At 33.3% G+C, this 25,421-nt stretch overlaps 3 protein-coding genes across 5 annotated transcripts in view; 1 reads left to right on the forward strand and 2 right to left on the reverse strand.

Moving 5' to 3' along the window:
- LOC125859587 (TNF receptor-associated factor homolog 1b-like) overlaps positions 1-25,421 on the forward strand; it is a 170,291-nt gene that overhangs the window by 127,536 nt on the left and 17,334 nt on the right. Inside the window, exon 1 of one of the 2 annotated variants that reach the window (XM_049539368.1) lies at positions 7,102-7,106. The exons of the other annotated variant lie outside the window; for it this stretch is intronic. The gene's annotated coding sequence lies outside the window, so the exon portion shown is untranslated. Of the gene's footprint in view, positions 1-7,101; positions 7,107-25,421 lie in introns of those variants that run through there. 2 annotated transcript variants of the gene reach the window in all.
- On the reverse strand, positions 1,303-9,546 carry LOC125859593 (cellulose synthase-like protein G2). Its single transcript, XM_049539374.1, has 8 exons — positions 8,908-9,546; positions 6,985-7,089; positions 6,458-6,586; positions 5,261-5,473; positions 4,606-4,705; positions 3,805-3,989; positions 2,651-3,001; positions 1,303-1,904 (listed from the first exon to the last, which is right to left on the reverse strand). Exons 1-8 carry the CDS (start codon positions 9,496-9,498, stop codon positions 1,356-1,358), a joined length of 2,223 nt encoding a protein of 740 aa, XP_049395331.1. The 5' UTR covers positions 9,499-9,546; the 3' UTR covers positions 1,303-1,355.
- On the reverse strand, positions 13,188-23,551 carry LOC125859599 (uncharacterized). 2 transcript variants are annotated; one of them, XM_049539383.1, is made up of 7 exons: positions 22,995-23,551; positions 21,445-21,545; positions 17,164-17,233; positions 16,347-16,600; positions 15,908-16,024; positions 15,236-15,281; positions 13,188-14,333 (listed from the first exon to the last, which is right to left on the reverse strand). In XM_049539383.1, exons 2-7 carry the CDS (start codon positions 21,538-21,540, stop codon positions 13,792-13,794), a joined length of 1,125 nt encoding a protein of 374 aa, XP_049395340.1. In that variant the 5' UTR covers positions 21,541-21,545; positions 22,995-23,551; the 3' UTR covers positions 13,188-13,791. The 2 variants fall into 2 exon arrangements, with proteins under 2 accessions (XP_049395340.1, XP_049395339.1); XM_049539382.1 differs by having other exon boundaries at positions 13,189-14,333; positions 21,445-21,634; positions 22,995-23,015.

Raw genomic sequence — 25,421 nt, forward strand, 5'->3', positions numbered from 1 at the left:
AGATTTGTTTAACTAAACGATAATCTTAATCATGCTTAGTATATCGTTATCGTAAGGAAAAAGATACCGTGTAATTTTAGTAAGAATTCTTCCAATATAATCAGCAGAGTTAAATTATAAACATATCAGTTCAACAAACAATTAATAGATGAGAAGATTTGCTATTGGCTTAACAAATTAATCAGAGCTACAAAATACAGAAGTTGTTGCTAGCTAACGAGGCGGGTTTATGCGAGAATAGTTGAAAACAGAAAACATTGATATGCGGACGGAGTAATGCGGGTTAAAAAGTCTTTGCAGGATAAGCCTGAACCCGTCCTGTCCCTCTATCTCTACACTAGCCTAACACATCATTTGTTAGCAAAAATCGTTCCAACACGATTCGTATTCACCTCACATAAGTAGAAAATATTGTTATCAATTCAACGAATATAAGGTGTATTGAACTAGAAACTGAAGATATTGCACAATTTCATAATGTATCAAGGTGAAAAGAAATCATGAATGCAGCATTATCATACATGGCCACTTCAAATAGGTTCATTGTTTTGGCTTAGAATACGATTAATCCAACATGAGCTACATGGGCCTTTTTTTCTCGCCTCATATATGCTCCTGATGTGATTAATCCACTACAAATAGGTACATTGTTTTGGTGTAGTTTATTTTGTTACCACAAATAATATGCTCTTGCAGCTATGATGTGTGGTGTCTTCGTACTATAAAATGTTATTGGTGGAGTCAGAGGCGAGTCCGAAATTTGAACATTATGAGTTCTTCAAAATTCTACTGGAATCCTATTAATTTATTGGTGGAGCCAGAGGCAGAACCCTTTTGCTGATGTAGTAATAAATGTCTATTACTAAAAGAGTTAGAAATGATGCACAAATATATATTGTATCGAGGTGAAAAGAAACCTTGAACATGACATTGTTCTTACACGGGCTTCTCCGATACAAATGGGTCACTTCAAATAGGTTGATCGTTTCAACTCAGAATACGGTTAATCTAGCATGAGCTACATGATCCTTTTTCTCTCTCCTCGTATATGCTCTTATAGTATATACATCTAGTGAAAATAAGCATTACTACTTCAAAGAGATAAACCAACAACAACATACCCAATATAATTGCAGAAGTGGGAAAGTAGACAACACCATAAGTGGAAAATGGAGATCAATAATAATAATATCGAAGAGTGAGATAGTAATAGTTATAAAATTGATATGGGAGATTAGACAATACCACAAAAACAACATAACCAATGAAATCCCATAAGGCGAAACTAGACAACATCAGAAGTGGAAAATAGAGATCAATAATTCTTATTTTCTATCTTAAGCTAAGTAATCATCTTACCTTACAAAAATAGAACCAACGAACAAAAGACAAAAAGAAAGCAAAATAGACAATAGAGTCACAAAGAGTGGAATGCTTCCTTTGTCTTTCCTCAATATCATCCCTTCAATTATAGGATAATTCACCACCAAGATGAAAAATGAGAGGAACACTTGACCAAACAAATCACTCAATCTCCCTTCTAGAATCATTTTTCCAATAACTCCCCAAGTGAAGGAAATCATATTCAATATGACTAATGTAACCAAAGGGACAATTAGCATTTTAGATGCTTGAAAATCATAAATTCCCATTTGGTACCTCTTCAATTGTTCATCATCAACAACTTTATTTGTGGGCAAAAAACTTGCTTTTCTAAAGCCATATAACTTCATGATTGCATCCAAAGTTCCATAGAAATAAGCTGTTATAGATTTTATCATCCATACCCTCCATTCATTCCACCATGTTCTCATTGTCCCTCCAGTGTTTACAACATCCCATAAGTATTTCGAAAGTGTTGACAAGAAAAGAAAAGAATATACAAAGAACCATGGACTTGAGACCTGTGAAAATATAATATAGTTACCATCAAAGTTTATCTGGAAGTTTTGATCAAGTCCTATATATTGATAGTGGAATAAGAATTTTATGCTAGTCATATAAAAGATAACAGTAATGAATTTAAGTTCTATAGACTGATGAGTTAATTAAAGCTTCACACAATCTGGTCACTAAATAGATAATTATAGGTAAATCTCTTGATTATAAGCTCTTATTGAAAATGTAATAAAAATGGTACCTAACCTGCTATCACAGGTTAGAATTCGCTGATAGCATAAAAGAAAATCTTAAAATCGTTAGTGTATATAACTTAAATCCAATGGTAATTACTTGCTCTATTTTCAAGCCAAACCATATCAGTTTCTCATATATCTGTTGGTTTGAACTTTGATGAAAATCGGGTGGAGGTAAGTTTTATCAAAGATGTAAGTTAAACCTTAAAATTGATATTTTCTCTTACCGTAGGGTAAATGGGAATGTCATTTAATAACATCACATATATACTTTTACTTGCTGCAGCACGTAAAATTCACCGACTGTTTAAAATATTTTTACACTATCAGTGTATATAAGTTAAATCCTGATACCATAGGGTGGCAATTCCATTTAGGAGACAAAACTGAGGAATGATAGCTAAAAACCAATAGATACATGACACATATACTTTTACTTGTTGCAGCTCGTTAAAATTCACCGACCGTTCAAAATATTTTTGCATTATCAGTGTATATAAGTTCAATCCTCATACCTTAGGGTAAATGGGAATGCCATTTAGGAGACAAAGCTGAGGAATGATAGCTAAAAACCAAGCTGGGAAGCAAAAGAGAGGCTGAGAAGCAAGGTAAGCATAACACATGCGTTCAAGAAGAGGCATTCTTGATTTCAAGCCATATATGAGGGGACAAAATCTTGAGAAAAGAACTTCAGCTAGTCCAGAATTCCATCTTGTTCCTTGAACTAATGTGTCATTCAAATTTGTTGAACTACTGCCTAAAAATGCTGGCCTTGAAGGGTTATAAAGCACAGATTTCCAGCCTTTGCAATGCATAATGAAACCTGTGAAGTAGTCTTCCACCACTGAATGGTACAGGAATCCTATCTGTATATATAAATGAAGTCAATCAAAGTTAGCGCAAATATGATAGAATGAAGAATTGATAGAGTTATGCTAGAGGTGGCAAATTAAAATCAATCCATTTCTTTAGGTGTAACTCGTTCGATTTAGTGGTGGAGCCAGGATATTTACTGAGGGAATTCAAAATATAAAGAAGTAAGCATATGAAGAAGGCAAGAGAAATCAAATAATTTTGACCTTATATACACAATGTAATTTTAGGAGATCCTCACCTTCTACTATATATACATCAAAAGCTATTTTCGACCTTATATTAATAATGTAATTTTACGCTTAAGGGATATAGATAAACCTGGCCTCTAGCTCCGCCTCTGGCCCAACTACCCAAGTTAAAAGGGGTTACATTGATTATCATAACTATCATGTTTGTTGATTTGACCCAATGGATTGAACTCGAAATGACCCATCAAATTATTGTGTCAAAATGGTGCAACTCAAACCAATGTATAGAAAATAGAATTTGGAGAATTCGAATTGCATAAATTTGAGAGGACATAAGCTAATAATTTGACAAAATTACATTAGCATTCACATTCTATTTTCAAAAAGCAAAATAAAAAAGTATATAGGAAACATAGGTCATATTGGGGTTGGGCTATGATTCATTATTTAGTCATTTTGACCCAAGAAACTTTGAAGGGGTCGGGACATAAACCATTTATCAGTTTGACCTATTTTTCCTCGCTTCAATTTAACTCAATCTGCATACTTGCCACCTTTAAAATATATATAATTGATTTTCAGCATTAATGTGACTGTCGACTTACCTCTTCTCCCCATTGTGACTCCTCCTCATAGGTGCAAGAGGCTAAAAATCTTGCTTCTTGGATCTTACTGTCAGCAAATTCCTTGATGCCAGTGTCATTTTGCTTATCATTAATGCATGTAATAACAGTATTTAGGAATTCATTTGAGGAACCAAAATACTTCTTCAGCTCACTAAGATCCATGTCTGGTTAAAAAGTTAAAAGAATTGCGATTACTACAGAGTATATATGGAAATTTTTTTATTGAAGAGACAAATTTGTCTAGAATTATTGGAGAGCATTTTTATAATGGATTTATATCAAGTTATATGCACCATCAATTCATTTTAACCAACTACAGCAGGATGTGTTGCTCAGATTCTCTAAAAATGTTGCCGAAGAATCCGACATGCATCCATTGGCATTTTTGAAGAGTTCGAACAACACAGATAACAGGTTATTATTCTATTTTTCACATTACTATATCAGGTTTGTTTGCTATGAAGATTTACATGTTATTGTAAGTCAACTTATTTGATCGTATAAAAAATCCATATACTTTGCCCAAGGGTATAATCTAGTAGTCAATGAAATGAGTTGAGCACCATGAGGTAGAGACAAAACACTACGTGATTTCATCCCATCTGTTCTAATCTTAGTGAACAGAGTTAGTTGATACTTGTTACTCGTGGGAGGTGGCAGGTATCATGTGGAGTAAGTTGCGATGTGCACAAGCTGACTCAGATACCATGGTTATCAAAAAAATAAATCATATACTGTCAATATGTGAAACTTACAAATCTTTAATTGATTGAGCAGTACCTTTGTGTATAGCAGTCCCATATAGAGCTTTCCTCTTCATATAGAAGCATGTACCAGATAGCATAGGTCCTATAAGCCCATCCATCCCTGGCCACCTGACCTAAATATATAGTAACAGACCAAATTCTTTGATAGATATTTACAAGAAATTTGCAGAGAATAGTTATCAAGAGATTTCTCTCTAATTACCAACATAACATAAAGAGTTTAATTTATATACATCATTAGTGAAAGATTCTTTTACACTATTAGGTCATTTAAATGATATCTAGAGGTAAATCTCCTTGAAATGTGAGATGTGTAATTCTTTATCAAAAAAAAAAAGAAATGTGAGATGTGTAATCTTGAAAATAAGATAGTTTCATGCTACAACGAAGTTAACTTGATGGTGTAAATTTTTTTGATGGTATATATAACTTAGAGTCAACAATAACATATATAGTGTAATCCCACAATGTGGAGTCTGGGGAGGGTAGAGTATACAGTATACACAAACTTAATTCCTACCTCGTAGAGATAGAGGGGGTTTCCGATAGGCCCTCGGCTAAAGTAAAGCATCTCAAAGCAGTTATATATTGATGATCTTAATGTATACACATTATTTTACAACGTCAATGTATAAAATTTAAAACCATATATGATATGAAAAACTTACCACAAAACAATTTCTCATGGCAGAATCATAAATATCATTCTTGCTAATGTTGCGAAATCTTTGAGGGAACTGAACAAATGCAAGTGAGGGAGAGATTTTGGGATCAAGGTGAAAGCACATTGCTTGTCTAGCTGAAGATGGATCATTGGAGTGCATATCACAATCCAACATTAATATGTATGGTGAGTTGCTTATGATTCCAGATACTCTAAGCTGCAAAAATAAATAAATCATATGATTACTCTTGGTCATGAGTGACGGAATCAAGATTTTCATTAAGGGAGTCCAAAATATGAAGAAGTAAACACACAGAAAAGTCAAAGAAGATTCAACATATACTATATAGATATAAATAATAATTTTAATCATGTATAAACCGTGTAATTTTCCGCCGAAGAAGTTCAATTTTAAACCCCCTTGGCCTTGGCTACGCCCCTATTATTCACATTCAATATTTTTTTAAGAAAATATACTCACCCTGTTTTGTTTTATGAATCTTCACCTAATTGGACACAAGATTAATGAATATAATGAATATTTGTGAAACTTATCATCTTAAACCTGTCATAACACTCAGGGAGTGTCATAAAGGGTAAAGATAATTATTTAATTAAAAGATGCTCAGTCAGTTCTAAAGTTTGAATAGACACAAAGCTTAAGAAAGATCTGATGATTTTTCAAACTTGTGGTATTAAACATTCCACAATATTTGTGTGGCTATTAAAGCTTCTCAAAAAAAAATTAAAATTTCCGTAACAATAAGTTTAAGAACATAACTAAGATTTTTGAATCTTATTATCCTAAACATGTCATGCCATTCTGAAAGTGTCATAAGGGGGGACAAAAGAAATTTGGAATTAAAAACTTTTATTTCCTCTATTCCACTTTATGTGACCCTATTTTCATTTTAGTTAGTTCCAAAAAATAATTATGTCTTTTTAAATTTGGAAATACCAACTTAAACTTCCCATTTTATGCTTATTGAGAACTTCTTACAACTACACAAACGTTAAAACATGTTCAAAATCACAAATTTATAAAAAAAAAATGCTCTTTTGTTAAATTTTGTGTCCAATCAAATAAGTTCACATAAATTAAAACGGGAGGGTACTAAATGTAGAAAGGTGATATTGTTTTTTCACAGACTAAAAATACACATAAATAGCTGTTTATAAAAAGGGTGAAAGAGAATTATACAAGAGCATTGAGTGCTCCAGCTTTGAAATGATGGGGATGAGAAGTATTTTTCTCCCTTGAAACATAAACAAGAGATGATAGTTTAGCTTTGCCATTATTTTTGGCTCCACAACCTCTCTGGCCTATTATCTGCAAGAAAATTTTGAATTAGTCGGAATCCTAATATAGATATTAGACATTGAGTGAAAATCAGATTAGTCAGATATCTTAATATAGGTATCGAATATCGAGTAGAAAAAAAGAAAAATTAAATTGTTGCAGTAGGTGATATGAAAAAAAGGGATAGTTATACATGGCAATTTGGGTCCTCTATGTATTATGCCACGTAGGACTCATGGGTCTATTTATTCAACTTTATACAAGTTCAAGTGTCTACTTGCGCACACCCAAAATTGAAGGTCATGAATATGAAATGAGGTTAAGTTAAAAGATATATTTATGTATTATGCCTATTATATATTATGTCTACATTAAATGTTTGTCTATGATACACAACTATTTATATCAATTTCTCATTAAAACTGTACCTCAATTACAGTATCACGATTTGGGCCAAATTGGACTCCAGTATCCTTTGTCCCTCCATTTTCCTGAGCTTTCTTCAACCGCTCCTTGAACTCCTCGTACTCTTTCTACGTATGAAGATGTTAATTATCAAACACAAATAAAATGTGGGAAACTAAAATCCATAAATTATACAAGTAAAAGATAATAGCTCAACAAACTATGTATAAAATGATCACAAGACCCAGAAGAGTGGCTGAGTTGGTGCTAATGTTACAGTAGTATCCCATAAGGGATGCCAGGGATCGAATCCCCTTGCCAACAACTTCTCAATCGAGCTAGTCACATTGAGCTTACCTAGTATGTTTCATCTTTTGTGTGATTGCACAGGAGTGGTTCACCGCTGTGCGTTTCTCAAGGGTTTCCGCGGAAAACATTTTTTCGTCATACCAAACACACTTCGCTTGTTTCCACGGAAAATGATTTTCTAGAAAATGTCTTTTTGAAAAATAAGTGGATTTTCTACTTATTTTCTAGTGTTTGGTAAGTAAGCAAGAAAATATTACCCCAAAACATTTTTATGTTATATAGCAAAACATTGTGGAGGCAGAATGGGATGAAGAGTGGGTGTTGGGGGGCAGTGGCGGGGTGGGATGGTCAACGGGTGGGGGTTGGGAGAATTGAATTGGGGAGGAGACAATAAACTTGGAATTTCACTTATGCAACTTGTTTATCATACTTTTATTAGGAAAGTCATTTTTCTTAATTTTCCTTGCAAAAATATTTATTAAATATTTTAACCAATAACACATAGAAAAAGTAAAAAATGCTTTCCTCTATACCAAACACACCTTCATGCCTGTTTTAATTATTATTTAGAATTGATAAGAATTATGCTGCTCGGACTTTTCCAAAAATGNCTACTTATTTTCTAGTGTTTGGTAAGTAAGCAAGAAAATATTACCCCAAAACATTTTTATGTTATATAGCAAAACATTGTGGAGGCAGAATGGGATGAAGAGTGGGTGTTGGGGGGCGGTGGCGGGGTGGGATGGTCAACGGGTGGGGGTTGGGAGAATTGGATTGGGGAGGAGACAATAAACTTGAAATTTCACTTATGCAACTTGTTTATCATACTTTTATTAGGCAAGTCATTTTTCTTAATTTCCCTTGCAAAAATATTTATTAAATATTTTAACCAATAACACAGAAAAAGTAAAAAATGTTTTCCTCTATACCAGACACACCTTCACGCCTGTTTTAATTATTATTTAGAACTGATAAGAATTATGTTGCTTGGACTTTTCCAAAAATGTTAACGGGTGCATGTCGAATTCTCCAAAATAGTATATATTTTTAAAGATTCGATACGAATATGATACGATTTTTGAAGAGTCCGAACAACTTAGGATGAGACAAACTAACTGTAAATAGAGTTTTAAAAAATAAAAGTTAAAGCACTACTTTATTAGATTAGTTTGACTCAGATTGAGAAAAGTTAAACTATACATTTTCTGCAGACAAGATGCAGTGAAGAATAATTTATGAGTTGAAAAGATAATATAAATTAAAAAAGTGGCCTCTAGTGTGATGACAAGTTTGAAAAGATTATTAATTGGGTTTGTATGTCGAGGCTCATGTAGAAAAGATTTAACAAATTTAATGTCTTAAAAAATTACTATGATTAATAATAAAAATAAATTAAGAATTAAATAATAAATTATTAGTTTTTATTTTTAAATAAAAATAAATATTTATTTTTAATATAATAAATAAAAATTATAGTAAACATTCATACTAAGTTCTTGTTTGTTGAGAGGATGCAAAGTTTAAATCGAAATATTAGTGAAAGCCAACGAAAAAGTATAAGAATACTTTTAAATTATATATTATGAAAATTATAATTTCAAAATAATTTTATCCCTGACCAAACCAAAATCGACTACCTGAATGTTGTCTCTTTCTAGCAAATAATCCTTGCCGCCATTAATCTCATCATCAGCTGCTTGAAAAAAAGTTTCAGGGCAAATCCTCTTCACTCCAAATTCCCTGCAAAACGGAATCCACACTTGTCCAAATCTCCACGCTTCACGAACCGCACACAGCGTCGTAACCGAACCGCCATCGTCGGAAAGGTACACTGTTACCTTCTCCGGCGGATAATCAATCGCCATCGCTGATAAAACAGTGTTCATAACTCCCAACGCCGGTTCCTTTATCGGATCGGCCGTACATACGAAAACGTCGATTGCCGGTAGTTCATCGTCCGGCGGCAAGTTTTCCGGGTAGACGAAGCGGGTAACTGGAGAAAATATATGAGCTGAGTCGAGTGTCCTGAGGAAGGAGAGAATTAGCTCGGAAACGAAGATTAGGAACCAATAAGGTAAAAATGAGATTGGAATTTCCTTGAGATTGATTATTAGTCTGTAGTAGAGCATGAAAAGTATTGCTATTGAGTGAATAAAAGTGTGAGTTCTGGTTACTATGGCTGAAAATTTGTTCACTGTGCACTTTTGCAGTGGAGGAAGAGTTTCCATTTTTTTTTCTTCAAAATGAAGAAGAAAAGGAGTTAAACAGGGTCTGTGTGAATTTCTTTTTATATAAACTGGTTAGAAAGTTTGTTTTATTATTTGTTGAAAAATGGCATAATAATATTGTAAAATATGATGTCCACGTGATTTATTTATTTTTGTCCAAGAATATGAGTTAAAGTATTTTTGACTTACAAGTGAAAGAAATATTACTCATATATGTACTCTTCTTGATTCATTTCACTCTCTCTAAGCGTCTTTTGTCATTTTAAAATTAGTACTCCATTTTATTTTATAATATATTATAATATATATACAAATACTTAAATTTAGGTTTATTCATGCACTCTAATTTGGAAAGTGTGATGAATGACAATTGAATATTTCAACTTGTTTTCACTGTATTTCAGGGATGCATAATAGTAATGTGATATATAGATTTTGAAGGTGTTTAGATAATCAATTATATAAGTTGAAATGTTCAAATGACACGTTAAAAATAAGTTGAAATGTCTAGATATACATATTCAAAGCTGAAATGCTTACTTGTTAGTTGATGATGAATGATAAGTTTGAGTGTCTTTTATGCATTAAGCTGAAAAAAAAATTGAAAATTAATTTGGTAATGTTATATTTTATTTCTTTATTATGATAATATTCCTCAATGTTTTAATTTATTTGTTTGAATGGTCGTTCGATCATGCATATCTTTTATTTTTTTCGAAGTTGATCTAAGAAATCTTGTATGATCATAAAATCTTATATTTGAAAAGTATCAAAAAATTATTTTTATTCTTCACTCAAAATCACTAACAAAATTTAAAAACAACTCTAATTTGTATGTATGACCAAATATAACTCTAGTTTGTATGTATAATCAAATATAACTCTAATTTTCAAATAAGTATATTTTTACTTGGGAAAATGCACAAGTATCCCCCCCCCCCCCAGCCTATGCCCAAAATCCATGAGACACACCTAACAAGAGGTCCTATTACCCCCTCGAACTTATTTTTTAATTAATTTTCTATCTCTTTTCGGCCTATGTGGCACTATCCTTGAAAAAATTGTCAACACACTTTGGGTCCACAAGATAGTGCCACGTAGGCCGAAAAGGGGTAGAAAATTATATATAAAATAAGTTCGGGAGGGTAATAGGACCTTAGTAAAGATTAGGTGTGTCTCAGGGATTTTGGGCATAGGCTGGGGGGTACTTATGCATTTTCCCTTTTTACTTTGAAAATAAAATATGTATTTTTTGAATTCCACAATTTTCATGATCAAACAAACCCATGGTTACTATCTAGACATTTAAATGGCATTTTCTTCCATTCTGATGTTTTCATCACGTAGTTTGTAATCCTTTCGAAACATAACTATATATTGTAAATACAAGTTTATCTTCATTCAAAACTTCTAATTAAGGATCCAACCTTTAATGTTTTTTTTTTGTGCTTTATTTTAACATAACTATATTATTGTCAATTCAATACAAATATTTACTATGTCACATAAATTTTTATTTATTCAAGTTTAAATTTAAAACTTGGGAAAAGTCATAAATTCACCCCTAAACTTGTCTCGAAAAGTCAGTTACATGCTTAAACTAATATAGTGACCTATTATACACCTCTGCTACTAAATAGCGAATTTTTTTTACCCCTTGAGACGTGTAGTAGTCACAATGGAAGGTGTATCACACTTGCGCCACATCAATGCCATGTCACTGCCACATCACATGCCATGTCAAATTTTAACTAAAATTCTCCATATCATTGTTTCTTCTTCAATGAACGCCACCATGAAACAACTACCATTGTTGCCTATTACTACCAAATCTATATATTTCACCATGAAAATCAAAATAGTCACCATAAATTTCACAACCTACGATCAAATCCACCATCGAAATCATACTATCACCATTATCTCCACAAAAATTATAAAGATCTACAAGAAAAATTGTCACCCATAAACAAACTCATCACCATCAAAAGGTACACATCTGCCACCAAATATCACTATCACCAACACATTGATCATTATATTTTATTCTTTAAACTTAATCATCAATTTTATCAACCACCAACAAAGCCGAAGAGAAAAATCAAATATAATAAAATTGGTGAAATCGAATAAGCATTAAAATAGGATATGATGGGGGAGAGGGTTTTGGTGGAGGTATAGTGGGGGTGGATGGAAATTGGGTATGAAAAAAAATTAAAGAAGAAGAAGAGGCATACGGTGGGGGTAGGGTGATAGTAGAAAGAATATTTTAATTTTTTTTTATACTTTATTTACTGTCAAACGCGCTTTCCTTTTTTTTATTTTTTGCCACGTCAGTTTTAGGGGGTAAAAAAATTCATTTTTAAATAGTAAAAGTGTGTAATAGGTCGTCATGATAGTTTAAGTTTGTAACTTTTCAAGATAAATTCAAGGGTGAATTTATGTCTTCTCCCTTTAAAACTTTTAATTAAGAATCTTATCTTCAGTGTTTTTTTTTTGTGCTTTATTAAATAAAATAAAAATAAAGACCACATACTATATTATCTTATTTTCTTTTGTAAGAAAAATTCTATTTGAGTGTTATTCCTACTCTTTTTTTGTTTTTGTTTTTCTCCCCATTTTGAGAGGAATAAGTACTTCACCTAATGAAGAAAGCGACACTTCGATAGATAAGAGGAACACATTACGACTTACGTATATATTTGGTCCACGTTTGAATGCGCTGAATGAAAGTGCCAATTAATTTGAATTTGTTAGGTATATCTCACCTCATGTGCGTAGATGCTTACGTAGTGTAATCGTAATTGCATATTCAACATAATATTTGGAGTTATATGCCTTCCAAAAGCCTACAAAGTAGAATTATCCAACAAACTTATGAATTTGTCCCTTTATTTAGAAAAAAAATGTGTATTTGAATTAAAATAGAGATGCTGATGAAAGTTCTTATATGTTGAATCAAATAGATGAAACATTGATAATATCTCTTTCGAAATTGATTAGTTATCCCTTTGTTAAAGTTGATGATGGAGTTCAAGAAATACCTTTTCGAACATATTAGATCAACTTACAAATGTAAAATTTTGTACAATTTTTTTTTATTTTTAAAATTATCCTTGGCAAAAGTTATTCTAGGTAAGTTTGTACAAGTTATACAAAAATTAATTTTAATGATGAGAGATTATACCTTTCTATGTATGTTTTTTTAAATAATGTGTAAAATAATATGATAATTTTTTTTTTTAGAAGTACTTTTCATTGCTTCTAATATCTTCGAAGAAAAATTAGGAATTCCAAGAGATTATATCTTTTTATTTATGTTTTCTTAAATAATGTGCAAAATAATATTATAAATATTTTTTGAAAGTACTTTTCATTGCTTCTTGATATCTTCGAAGAAAAGTTACTTGAGGACCAAGTTAGATTTTCCTTATAAATAAAGAATTTTCTTTAAATTAAATTTGTGAAACCTTGAATATCTCAAGAGGTACTATATACTCCTATAGTCCTATTTCGTATAGCTTCGTAACAATCATGAATTTGTAAAACTTATTAGATATATTTTAAAATTTATCCTTTAAATCTTTTTGTATCGGCATTCACCATAATTTCACACTTACAATCAATAAACCTATAACAATAAATTTTAGTAAGGCTTAAATTAAAATCTGCATAACATACCTACTCAGACCCTATTTATAAGATTTGTTGGTTAAAATTAAAATTATTAGATAACTTGACTTGTTCGTGTGTTTATTCTTCACTTATCAAATCTCCTCGATGATAATCCTGTGTCGAAGAATAAAAGAAGGGAGTCAAAATTTCTTGTAGACCAATATTGTTATCAATCACAGGCCTTCAAATGAAACACATCCAGTATTACCATCTCCACTTCAAACTTCTCTATACAAGCTTTCTTTTTTAACAAAATGTTGCAGTAAGCAGTTGAGCCAATTGAACTTGGATACTTTTGTCGATGCATATTGTCGACTAATCAACGCTCAGAAATCTCAACGAAAGCATATGTACATGCGCTTTGGAGCATCGCTAAATCATACCCGAGTGCAGCCAGAATACCGGTTTAAGTGTTGCTGGCATGGCACTAGCCTTTGCATCATCGCAACGAGACTTAAAACCTTAATAACATGGGATGCATTCAAATTTCATTCCAACCAGCTTCCTAAACTATGGAAGGAGTGTAAAACCTGCACCGGACGAGCAGTAAGAGTAGAAGCTTTATACCTCATTTCTCAAGAGCCACCAGATGACATTTCGATATTTTGAAACCATCCATCATTTATTTCCGAATGATGCATGATGTTCCACGAACTTCCATGAAGGTCTGGCAACATTAGACATGGGTTTTCCTAACTCGAGCAGTCCCTTCAGCCATTTAATTTTGTTCACAAGTTCCTCCAAATCCAATATCGCTGCCTCTGTCGTGTCAGAACCAGTTGAATGTAACTGAACTCCATCACTGGTTCTGAACTTCTTCAAAGGACAACTCGAATAGCTAAAATTTTCAGTTGGCCCAGCGGCGGTTTTTGCTAGATCAACTCCAGTACGTGAACCAGAACCTTTATCTGACAAAATGGATTCCTTTGTCGATTCATCTCCAGTATGGGAACTAGAGCAAATGTCTGACCGCCTCACTTTCTTCGATGAGTTCACAGCCGCCTCCTTTGGAAGATCTATGATCGGGGGTCGTTCTGCTAACTCTGTAGTTTTAAAATCCCTCTTTTCATCCGAGGCTGGTGACAAGTTTGCAGATGAATGAGTAGAGAAAGAGAGATCTGATGAATATCCAGTTCTCCCTTCACTCATAGAATGTAACGCTGCAATGAACATGATGAGCATGTCAAATATAAAAATGCAGGATTTTCTTTACAGAAATGATTCTCTTTCTACAAAGAAAAGAGAGACTTGAGAATTAGTTGAAATGCACTGCAGTTGTGATTCAGTGGCACTTATACAGGCCAAAGATCACGCTAAAAAGCACCTTATATCAATGATACAGCCGTATCACACAAAAAAGGGATAGTTTGGTGCACTAAGCTCCTACTATGCGCAGGGTCCCAGGAAGGGATGGACCTCAAGGATCTTTTGTATGCAGCCCTACCTACATTTTTGCAAGAGGTTGTTTCCACAACTCAAACCCGTGACCTCCTGGTCACATGGCAGCAAACCAGATATGTCAAGGCTCCCCTTCACTAGGAAAAACGCATAAAGCAAACAAATGCGCATTTCACTTCTTTATTTTGACACAACCATGCAGAAAGTTTCAAAGTAGAATACAAGAGTGGGATGCAAAGGTCGTTGATGCCTTTCACCTTCATTGAAAACACAGGACTTCAAGAAGCTGCTAAAATGGCTTCACAAATGTTTAACCCTCTAAGGAGCTAAAGGAAATTCGTAGTGTTCTTTTAGCCATTTCATTCCCTTGATTCCACCGAAAAATAAGGCACTTAATCAACTATATTTAAACTATGGATAGCAACTAGCATCCCTTTAGAGCATCTCAATTAAGTTCTATCAGAGCAACCACATAATACATATTGAAGTTGTCCCAAAAATCTCAACAGTTTTATGAAGTACGGCTTCTCCACATAAACATCCTTGATGGAAACCTGTTCATGCACATACTCTACAAGATTTATGTATTTAACAAAATATTTTCATGTCTTTTGATACAAAAATAAAGTTTTGTGAACAGCCAATGGAAGAACATTATAGTTACCTTGGTTGACAGGTTGAATTAGTTGAGCACATCGACGTACACCATCCTGCAATTGTCATGAAACAAATTATAGGCAGAAAGAACCATCAAAAGAGGGCAGCTACACCAGAATAAAATTCAAGTAGCAAATTTCCAACACTAGACCTGATGGTTAAGATGCATTGACCTTATTCAGAGAAAAGCTCCTTTGAGGTAAGAGATGCAATTATCAAAAATTGCAATACAAAGACTTGCATCTTCACTTTTTGGTTTCATTTTATAGATGCTATTTTGGGATTTTCCTTGGGAGGAGGGTGCTGGCTAGTATATAATATAAAAAAATCTGCAGAAGTACCACAGAGAAGCCGGAGACGACACGGATGGAGAAAGAGGAGACGGAAGGATGAAACGTGTGATGTGGAAGAACTGAGAAATCCCAAGGTTTCGGCACGGTTCGAATCTCGGTAGATAATGGGCCACCCCCTACCCTTCTACATATTAATACCAAGCTTTTGCTGGTGCCAGACTTAGAAACATGATGTGCCTAACCCATACATCACGCACCACAGCCTTACCAGTAGACCGACAGTGGGGGCTGAATTTTAAGGATTATGTCTACCATATTATATTATTTTGTAGGGAAAAAGAAACATAATAAAAGAAAAACATATGAAAATGAGCAAAGGTAAGAACCTGGGATGTAGGCACAGTCCAACCAAAATCTGGAGACCATTCCAAGGATGGGCGCAAATCCTTGAAAGAAACTTCATAAAGTGCACCTTCACCCACAGGAGGTGGTGTCAATGCCAACTATGAAGACAAAAACACAAGAGTAGAATATTATTGAAAATGAAGTCCTTCGACTAACTAAGAAAGAACACAGTCTAGACATTATGCCTAAAGATACATCTATGATTACACATACTGATTATATTTGAACTGATATTGAAGAGCTGGTCCTCATCAAGTAATCCTTCTTTTACTACCAAAAAGGCATAGTTTCCTTTTTTTCATTTTCAGTTTTAGGTATCGAGTGTTTACTAAAACTTCATGTTCAAAATAAAATCTAACAGATGACAGCAGCCGAACAGGTAACCAGCCAGTTAATACAGAATGTAAAAGAAATTATTACCTCAGCTTCATTGTTGCCAAGTAACTTTGTCAGATGTCCAGACCAATAACAGCCATTAGCCCACCAATCAACCAAATCACCCACCTGCCAATTACCATCAACAACTACTGTAGCTTCAAAAATTGAACTGACATCTGATACTTCATTTTTTAGCTTGAATAAAGGATACTGCGGCCGCAGCATTAGTTGTGTTTTCTCCTTCAACTTCCCAACATTATATGGGGGATTTTGATACAGCTTGGTCCAAGTCAGTTCTGTAACAGCAAGGATTGAAACAATTAACATGCATTGGTAGATACAAATATAGCAAGAGTCTTGTCTGAAAACACATCTCTTTTTTTATCAGTCTTAAGTCAGAATTTCATTGATAATACATCCAGTAGATGCTGGAGATTACATCAGTGGGCAAAAAATGAGTTAGCTTTTCCGGTGAACCTTCCTGTATGCATTCTAAGGAGCTAACAAAGTCGAAATATTCATTGAAACTATTTACAGTGTCAAGTTCACTATGACATAAATGGTTCACAAGGCATTTAGTTTTCAGCTGAAAATACCTAATTCTCTATTTACTAAACGAGAAAGTATCTAACAGTGTAAAAGATAAAATATTCCATTCTCAGTTTAGCTCTCATCCGTCTATACCATTATTCCTATTTTGGACAAGCTTAACATATTGAACTTGACCCACTATAGCATTAAAGAAATGAAGCAGGGCTAGGTCTGGATTTCTATATTTTTTTTTTTGTATTATCATGCACAGGCAAAATCAAGATACTGAACTGCTTAAATGCTGAAATCAACACATCAGAGAACATACTTTCATCTGGATAATCGAAGTATTCCAACAGGGCATACCAATGTCCTTTTCTGCAGTTAATCTTCTGTATCTGATACATTAGGAAAGAAATAGTAAATGCATTGTACTCTACTTCTTTATCAGTAAATGACTTTCCTCATCAAAACATACAAGTAACCTCAACAAGACCTGGAGAACTGACAATACACGGATTGCAACAACAGTAACAGGTTTTGGTTCCAAATGTAATTACAGCAATAGTGACTTTCGATAAATAGAGCACTATGTAAAAGTTTAATGTAACAGTAAACAAAAGTTTTACCACCTAGAATGCAACTAGAGAGTTGTAAAGAATAAGTTAGAAATATAAATAAAACGGTTGTGAATGTGAAGAGACATGCGATTACATATTTATACAATTGTCTTATTAACATGATTAATAATCCAAGTAAAAATAGAACAACAATCCAAATCAATAAAGTATAAACTGCCTAATATAGTTCATGCAAAACACATATTTTTCTAATTACAACTTCCTTAATTATACAGATGTCTAGTCCTAATCTCAGGTACATTATTCTGTTCAAATAGTTAAGGTCCATAAATGATGCTACCCAACCCTCCCAAAAAAAATCCCCACTCTGTCTGGAATGTTCAAAAACTATGCTCCAATTTTGCCACATTACATCTTGCAATTGGACCTCAATGTGCAACAACAATACATCCAATGTAATCCCACAAATGAGGTTTGGGAACGGTAGAGTATAAGCAGACCTTACCCCCTACCTTGCAAAGGCAGAGAGGTTGTTTCTTGTAGACACGTCGCTCAAAGAGGATGAAAAAGAGGTAGTAGTAGCAAACATAAGTAACTATGAGTTAAATGTGATAGATAATCCAGGCTAAGGAAAATACATGTAATAATAGAAATCCAAGAAAAAGATACAAGACTAATAGTAATACTCCGAGCATAGAAAAGAAACATCTTCAACTACCTATTAATCTTCTACCCTTATTCTCGACATACACACCCTCTTGATCAAGGGACATGTCCTCATTTTGAGCTAAAATTGTGTCATGTCTTGCCTAATCCCCTAACCTCAATGCTTCTTCATCTAATCTCCACACATTCTCAAGCCCACTATAGTCAACCTCTAACATCTACTCTTCACATGTCACTTCCCACATCTTGACCTCCATAAGGTCACTTCCACCTTGTCTCAAATATCATTATTCCTAATCTTATCTCTCCTAACATATCTGCACATCCATCTCAACATCTTCATCTCTACCACTCTCATCTTCTGCACATGAGAGTTTTTGATTGGCTAACAATCGATCTCATAAAACATCGATCTAGTTACTTTGTAGAACTTACCTTCAAGTCTTGGCAATACATTCTTATCACACATAACACTAGATGCATGCCTCAATTTCATTAATGTGACACCTCATTAATCTCCCCATTATCTTGGATTACTAACCCAATTACTTGAGCCTCACAATCACGTCTGCTTCATAAGTCACATCACTAAACTCACACTCCAAGCATTTAGTTTTGGTCTTGTTAAGCTAGAAACCCTTACTCCAATGTATGTCTCCAAATTTTCAACCTTCTGATAACTCTATCTCACATCTCGTCAAGCAATACTCGAATGCATTGTCTCCAAATTTTCAACCTTGTGATAACTCTATCTCACATCTCGTCAAACAATATGTCATCTACAAATAACATGCACCATGGCATCTCATGTAAACTTTAGTATTTCCATTGCTAATGCAAGTAAAAATGAGCTAAGAGTGGATCCCTAATGCAACCTCATCTTCCATACTCTTACCCAAGTCTCAGCATCATCATGCATATTCTTAATCATCTGAGTGTAAGCTAGGGGAACACCTCTAACCACCAATTATCTCCAAAGAACCTCCCTTAAGATTATGTTGAATGCTTTCTCCAACACTATCTGCAAGTCTCTCTTCCTTTCCCTGTACTGCTCCACCAACCTTCTTACAAGGTGAACGAATTTGTAGTCAATACACAAGGCATGAACACAAAGTGATTCTAAAAAATAGACACTCTTCTACACCTTTGCTTCCACTACTCTCTCCCAAACTTTTATAGTGTGGCTAAACAATTTGATGCCCCAATAGTTATTACAAAAGGAAATCCTCATCCTTTATTCTTTAGGCATTACAATGTCGTAAAAAATGACATTAAACATCCTACTAAATCACCCCAAACCTGCTTTGCTTGCATCCTTCTACATATCCATCAAGATTCCCACCTCTTTTCCCTTGTTCATGTAAGGCATAACTCATTCCACCTCCTCAACCTTAACCTGCCTAAAATACTCAATCTCAATGACTCATTGGGTTCTTCAAATTATCCAATACAATGCTCTTTTTTATTTTCCCTTCGTCATTCAAAAATTTATGGATGTATATGTCATCGACTTCTAATATACACCTTATTCGCCAGTACTCGCCTTGTCTTTAATGCACCTCATTTGATCCAAGTCATGCGCCTTCCTCTCTCGTCTTAACATGTAAAGCTTTACTCAATCTCAATGACTCATTAGGTGCTTCAAATTATCCAATACAATGTTCTTTTATATTTTCCCTTCGTCATTCAAAAATTTATGGATGTATATATGTCATCAACGTCTAATATACACCTTATTCGCCAGTACTCGCCTTGTCTTTAATGCACCTCACTTGATCCAAGTCATGCGCCTTCCTCTCTCATCTTAACATGTAAAGCTTTACTCAATCTCAATGACTCATTGGATGCTTCAAATTATCCAATACAATGTTCTTTTTTATTTTCCCTTCGTCATTCAAAAATTTATGGATGTAAATATGTCATCAACGTCTAATATACACCTTATTCGCCAGTACTTGCCTTGTCTTTAATGCACCTCACTTGATCCAAGTCATGCGCCTTCCTCTCTCATCTTAACATGTAAAGCTTTTTATCCCCTTTATATCCACAAGTTCTTACCAATATCCAAATGTTGTAGTAATTACTGTTGTAACTACTGGCTTTGCCTCCTTCAACTTCTTATACCACCCTTATCCATCCTTTAGTCATCCTTGTCATTGCTCTCGTCTAGCTTCATATACGTTGGTTTTGAACTTCCATTATTCCTTGGACCTCTTCATCCACCACCAATCCACTATGTCTACCAAAGTAACCCTTTGAGACCCTTAGCACCTCTCTAGTTTCTTCCTTAATGCAAGTCAATGTCATGGACTGCATACTACTTGTGTCCACTTCTCTAGTCCCCTATAGCCAGCAACTTCAACTTTTCCCAAATGTCCAAATATTGCAATCTATATTGTTGTAACAACTAACTTTGCCTCCTTCAACTTCTTATACCACACTTATCCATCCTTTAGTCATCCTCGTCATTGCTCTCCTCTAGCTTCATATACTTTGATTTTTGGACTTCCACTTCTCCTTGGACCTTTTCATTCCACCACCAATCCATTATGTCCACCAAAGTAACCCTTTGAGACCCTTAGCACCTCTCTAATTTCTTCCCTAATACAAGTCAATGTCGTGAACCACATAATACTTGCGTCCACTTCTCTAGTCCCTTATAGCTAGCGATTCCAACTTCTCCCAACTTCTAAGCATTGTCCTTGGTCAAGGCTCCTAACTTGATCTTAGGTTGAACATACACAACCCTCTATCTCAACTTCCTCTTAATCTTCAACTCCATCACCAAGAGCCTATGTTGGATCGTGAGATTAAAGTAAAAGAGGATCAAGATAACACAAAAGTTATAAGGTACGGGAATTTAACAAAAATCCCATACATTTGGAAGCTAATTACAACCTATCTCGAAAGTTTCTCCAATTACAAAAATCCTAAATTTTTCATCTCCTTGGCTATCCAATACATTGCAAATGATAAATTACTTATTGAGAGATATGTATTTGAGGGGGATAAAAATATATCTGAGAGGAAATCGATGTCTCCAAGGGTGATAGGAATGTATCCGAGAAAGGATAAAGATGTAACCAAGAAACGTTGGGGATGTATTCAAGAGGGGAAAGAAATGTATTTGAGAGGAGATTTTTCTTATTTTTTTAATGGTAAAAATTTTAGTGATTATGATATCTTAAGTTGTGTATTTATGTAATTTTTCCACAAGATAACCATAATCCTTTTCAACAAAAATTAAAAACTAACAAAAATATTTTACAAATGCATGATTACCTATCCAACATGCACACATTGAACTACCACGAGTTAGCAAGCACCAACCTCACACTAGAATTGAACTTTTCATTTCGTACCTTACATCGAAACCACGCCCCACGAAATCCATTCTCAAAAGATTGTGCTTCAGCGGATTGCCCAACTTTGAAAGGCAATTGATCCTCCTTCCTCATGATATCTGCACTAGATAGAACCTATATTAAGGCTATCTTGCTTCTTAGGTGTATTTTTCATGTACAACCTAAGGCGGTAATTGGGTGTTTGGCCCTAAAAACAAAAATAGATCACTTTATTTGAAATTTTCAAAACTAAAGTTAAAATTGTGTTTGGTCATATTTTTTGCAAATATATTTAGAATTTGAATGTACCTTTTCTAAATATGATGTATATAAAAAATCACTCAACTTGTCTAATTTACCTTACACATACTTAAATTTACTCTAAAAGATTAATCTCTCAAAATAAATAGTCATATGATGGCATAGATTAGATCTCACATATAAACTGTTACATATTATTACAATTAATTTTTCACTATCTGAACTTCTTAAACTTAAGAAGTCGAAAAATATAATATTAAGAATCTTAAGATTTAACACAAAAAGTTTAAATCTTAGATCCACCTCTAATGTGAAACTATTTCCTTAACTTAGATAGATAAAATTATATTTCAAACATCAACAAAACAATTTAGAAGGTAAAGAAGAAGATGAAGAAGAATCCTTAAATAAGACGGCCTTATCATATTGTTCATCTAAACCTAGTACTTTCAACATAAACATAAACCAAATTACAATATATAGTTTATTTGAATTTATAATTTTTTAAGAAAATATATTGAGTTCAATACTAAAATCTTAAGATTGAACTCGTAAAATTTAAATCTTACCTTCAACTTCAACATGAGGTTATCTCAAGCCTACTTGGATTGAACATTTGGCTTTCCTAACTTATAATTTTGATTTATTTTATCATCAATCTAATTTAAAACTAGATACTTCTAAATTTACCCAAACACTAAAAATAGCAATTAAAAATTATTTTGACATAAAAATACTAAAAATAAGTTAATCCAAACAAGCTTCTCCTCATCTTTATTGAACAAGAACTACCTTTCAAACATCAAAATAACAATTAAAACAACCAAAAGATATGATATAATGAATGATAATTAGAGGTCTCAGATTCGATCCTTATTCATAAAAAAAATCTTAATAAGAAGCATTACTCCAGAATTGGGAATGGGACCCTATACGACCCAAATACAAAATCATCAAAATAGACGAACTCTAATACAGATATCAAACACCATTAAGTGGGACATATAAAAGACAATTAAGAAAAATATGAAGAAGAATCCTTAAATGAGATCATGTTGTAACGAGTTCAACTAAACCCAATATTTTCAACATGAACATACATCTATGAATAAAATTCACTCAAATCACAACAAATAGCATATTTAAATTTAGAGTTTATAAAATATAATGAGTTAATTATTAAGAATCTTAAAAATAAGAATTTTTAAAAATTTAAATCCTAGATCCATCTCTATTATAAAGTTAAAAAGTTTTCAAATATTAACAAACCAATTAAAAAGATGAAGAAGAATCCCCAAATTGTATACCTCTAGATCTGCTCAGAGGAACAAACTTTTTTTCTTTTAAGATCTGGAGGAAAAAAAAATGTGGCTGCTGAAAAAAAGAAAGGATAAGAACAAAGAGAAAACCTAATTCAATTTGTGTTGCCCATTCTACCCCTTATATACTCCCAAACCGAAACCGACTTAAGGATACATTCTAGAATCTTCCACCACGTGCAATGGACACGTCATCATTTATCAAATTCAGTAAACGACGTCGTATACCCAAAATTCTACTAAAAACTCAGTTATCCTCCTCCGTCTCTTCTTCTTTATGAAACTGTGAACCATTGGGGAGTTTGAGGAATTGTTCCACTACTTACAGTGAAGACAGCATCAGATCCAAGTGGATCGAAGAACTGTGAAACTGAAAAAAAGGTAAAGGTGAGAAGCTTCAATTTTTTTGACGTATGGAAAACAGTTTCTTTGTATATAATTGATTTTTTTGACATGAAATTAGTTATTTTAAGATTAATTATTCTAGGTATATATATAACTTATGTTATTATTTTGATGTAAATGATGTGAATATATTGTACTCCTTTTAGGGTGTGTTTGGTATGAAGGAAAACATTTTTCGGAAAATATTTTTCAATTTCTCATGTTTGGTTGGGCTAAATGTTTTCCAAATCAACTCATTTTTCTCAAATTTAAGGAAAATGACTTTCCTTTTAAACTTAAGGAAAACATTTTCCAAAACTCTCTTCCAACTTCAAATTATAATTATTTTTTNAATCAAACACTAAAAATCTTTTCCGGAAAATATTTTCTACTCACCAACCAAACATGAGAAAATAAGTCAAAAATCAACTTGTTTTCCAGGAAAACATTTTCCATGGAAAACATTTTCCTTCATACCAAACACACCCTTAGTTCAAATTAAGTTAAGTGTTCAAAGTTCAAAAGAATTGTTAGAACATCTTTGTATACTTTATTCTCTTCAAAATTCACTTTGTATGTTATTGTTGTTGGGAAATGGTCCTTCAACCTATTATCGAATTTTCAACTACACACTTATATTTCATGAGAGTTATATCATCCCCTTGAACTACTTTAAGACGGAATAAATAACACCCTAAAACTAGACACCCACATTCTTAACATGTAGTGACTGATAGGCACTGTCAGCTCAGCTATCATGTGTGTCTCTGAAATTTCGATCATAGTCTAGGAACGTATTTGTGTCTTATCTCTTGAATTTACACATTACTTGTTAATTAATTTTGAATCAAATGTGAAGATTTGAGCTAAAAATCAAGAAACTCTATTGACGTACGAAGCTACCAAAATTCTAATCTTTCATGAGTTACTGAGTTTGAGTTCAAATATAAAAAAAAAATCATTTGCAATTACTAATTTGTAGCAACTAAATTAAATCCTTTAAGAGAATCCCATTGTTGGTTCTTGAGTTTGAAAACATCCAAATTAATTGATTTGAGCTATAAAAAAAACTTGATGAATAAAGAAGGAAATACAGATCCATGGACAATCATTGTTAAAGAGCTTCAAAGCTCACGTATGAATATTCAAATTTGCCGATGAATTCATCTTCTCCTGTGATTACTTCCTCGTCATCACCAACTCAATCGATGAGTTTCTCTAACAAATATAAACACGGCTTAAGTCATAGCGAACTCTTAAAGTTGTCCGCATATTTCACTTAGACACCTTAACCATGAGTATGAGTTGTGTCTATTGAACACTTCATTTGTTCAAAAGTCATTTCTATTAGACACAAAATGTTGACATGACAAAAAATGTGTACTCTCTTTAAGCGTGTAAAGCTATTTTTAAAAAAAATCACTTACTTATACACCTAAATTAATTTTTTTTAAAAAATCAATTAATAAAAAAAGGGGAAGAGTCATCTTCTTTCACATCCCAATATTCCCCTACCTTCAATTATTCTCAATTTCTCATTCACTATTTCCATCAGTTGTTTTACACAAACACACAAACCCACCCCACACCCTCCACCTTTCTCTTTCTCTCACCTTCTATGGTTCTTCTTTTGCTTTTTCCTTCTTTTTTTCTTATGAAGATTTAGCCTCTAATATTTCAGTGAGGCTTCATTTATTCCGATAAGAAAAATATGATTTGAACTTTTTTGGATAAAAAATTGTTATTGTACTTTACAATTCTGATAAATAATTAATAATGAAAAGAAGATGAAGGCAATGAGTAGGAGCTTTTGATGCATCAAAATGAAAGAGAATGAGTATTTAACTTGGTGTACAACAATGGTGTATTGTCTACGCTAGTGAAAGGGATAAAATTCAAAGGAGGAAGAGAAAGAGGTAGGGTGATAGTTTACTGGTGTTGCCGATGAAGAGGAAACGGGTCAAGAAGAAGGAGGAGGAGGATGGAGGGGAGGGTTAATTCAAAATATAAGTTTTTATTTTCATAAATTTA

Source organism: Solanum stenotomum, chromosome 3, assembly GCF_019186545.1.
Source record: "Solanum stenotomum isolate F172 chromosome 3, ASM1918654v1, whole genome shotgun sequence".
NCBI classification, from domain to species: domain Eukaryota; kingdom Viridiplantae; phylum Streptophyta; class Magnoliopsida; order Solanales; family Solanaceae; genus Solanum; species Solanum stenotomum.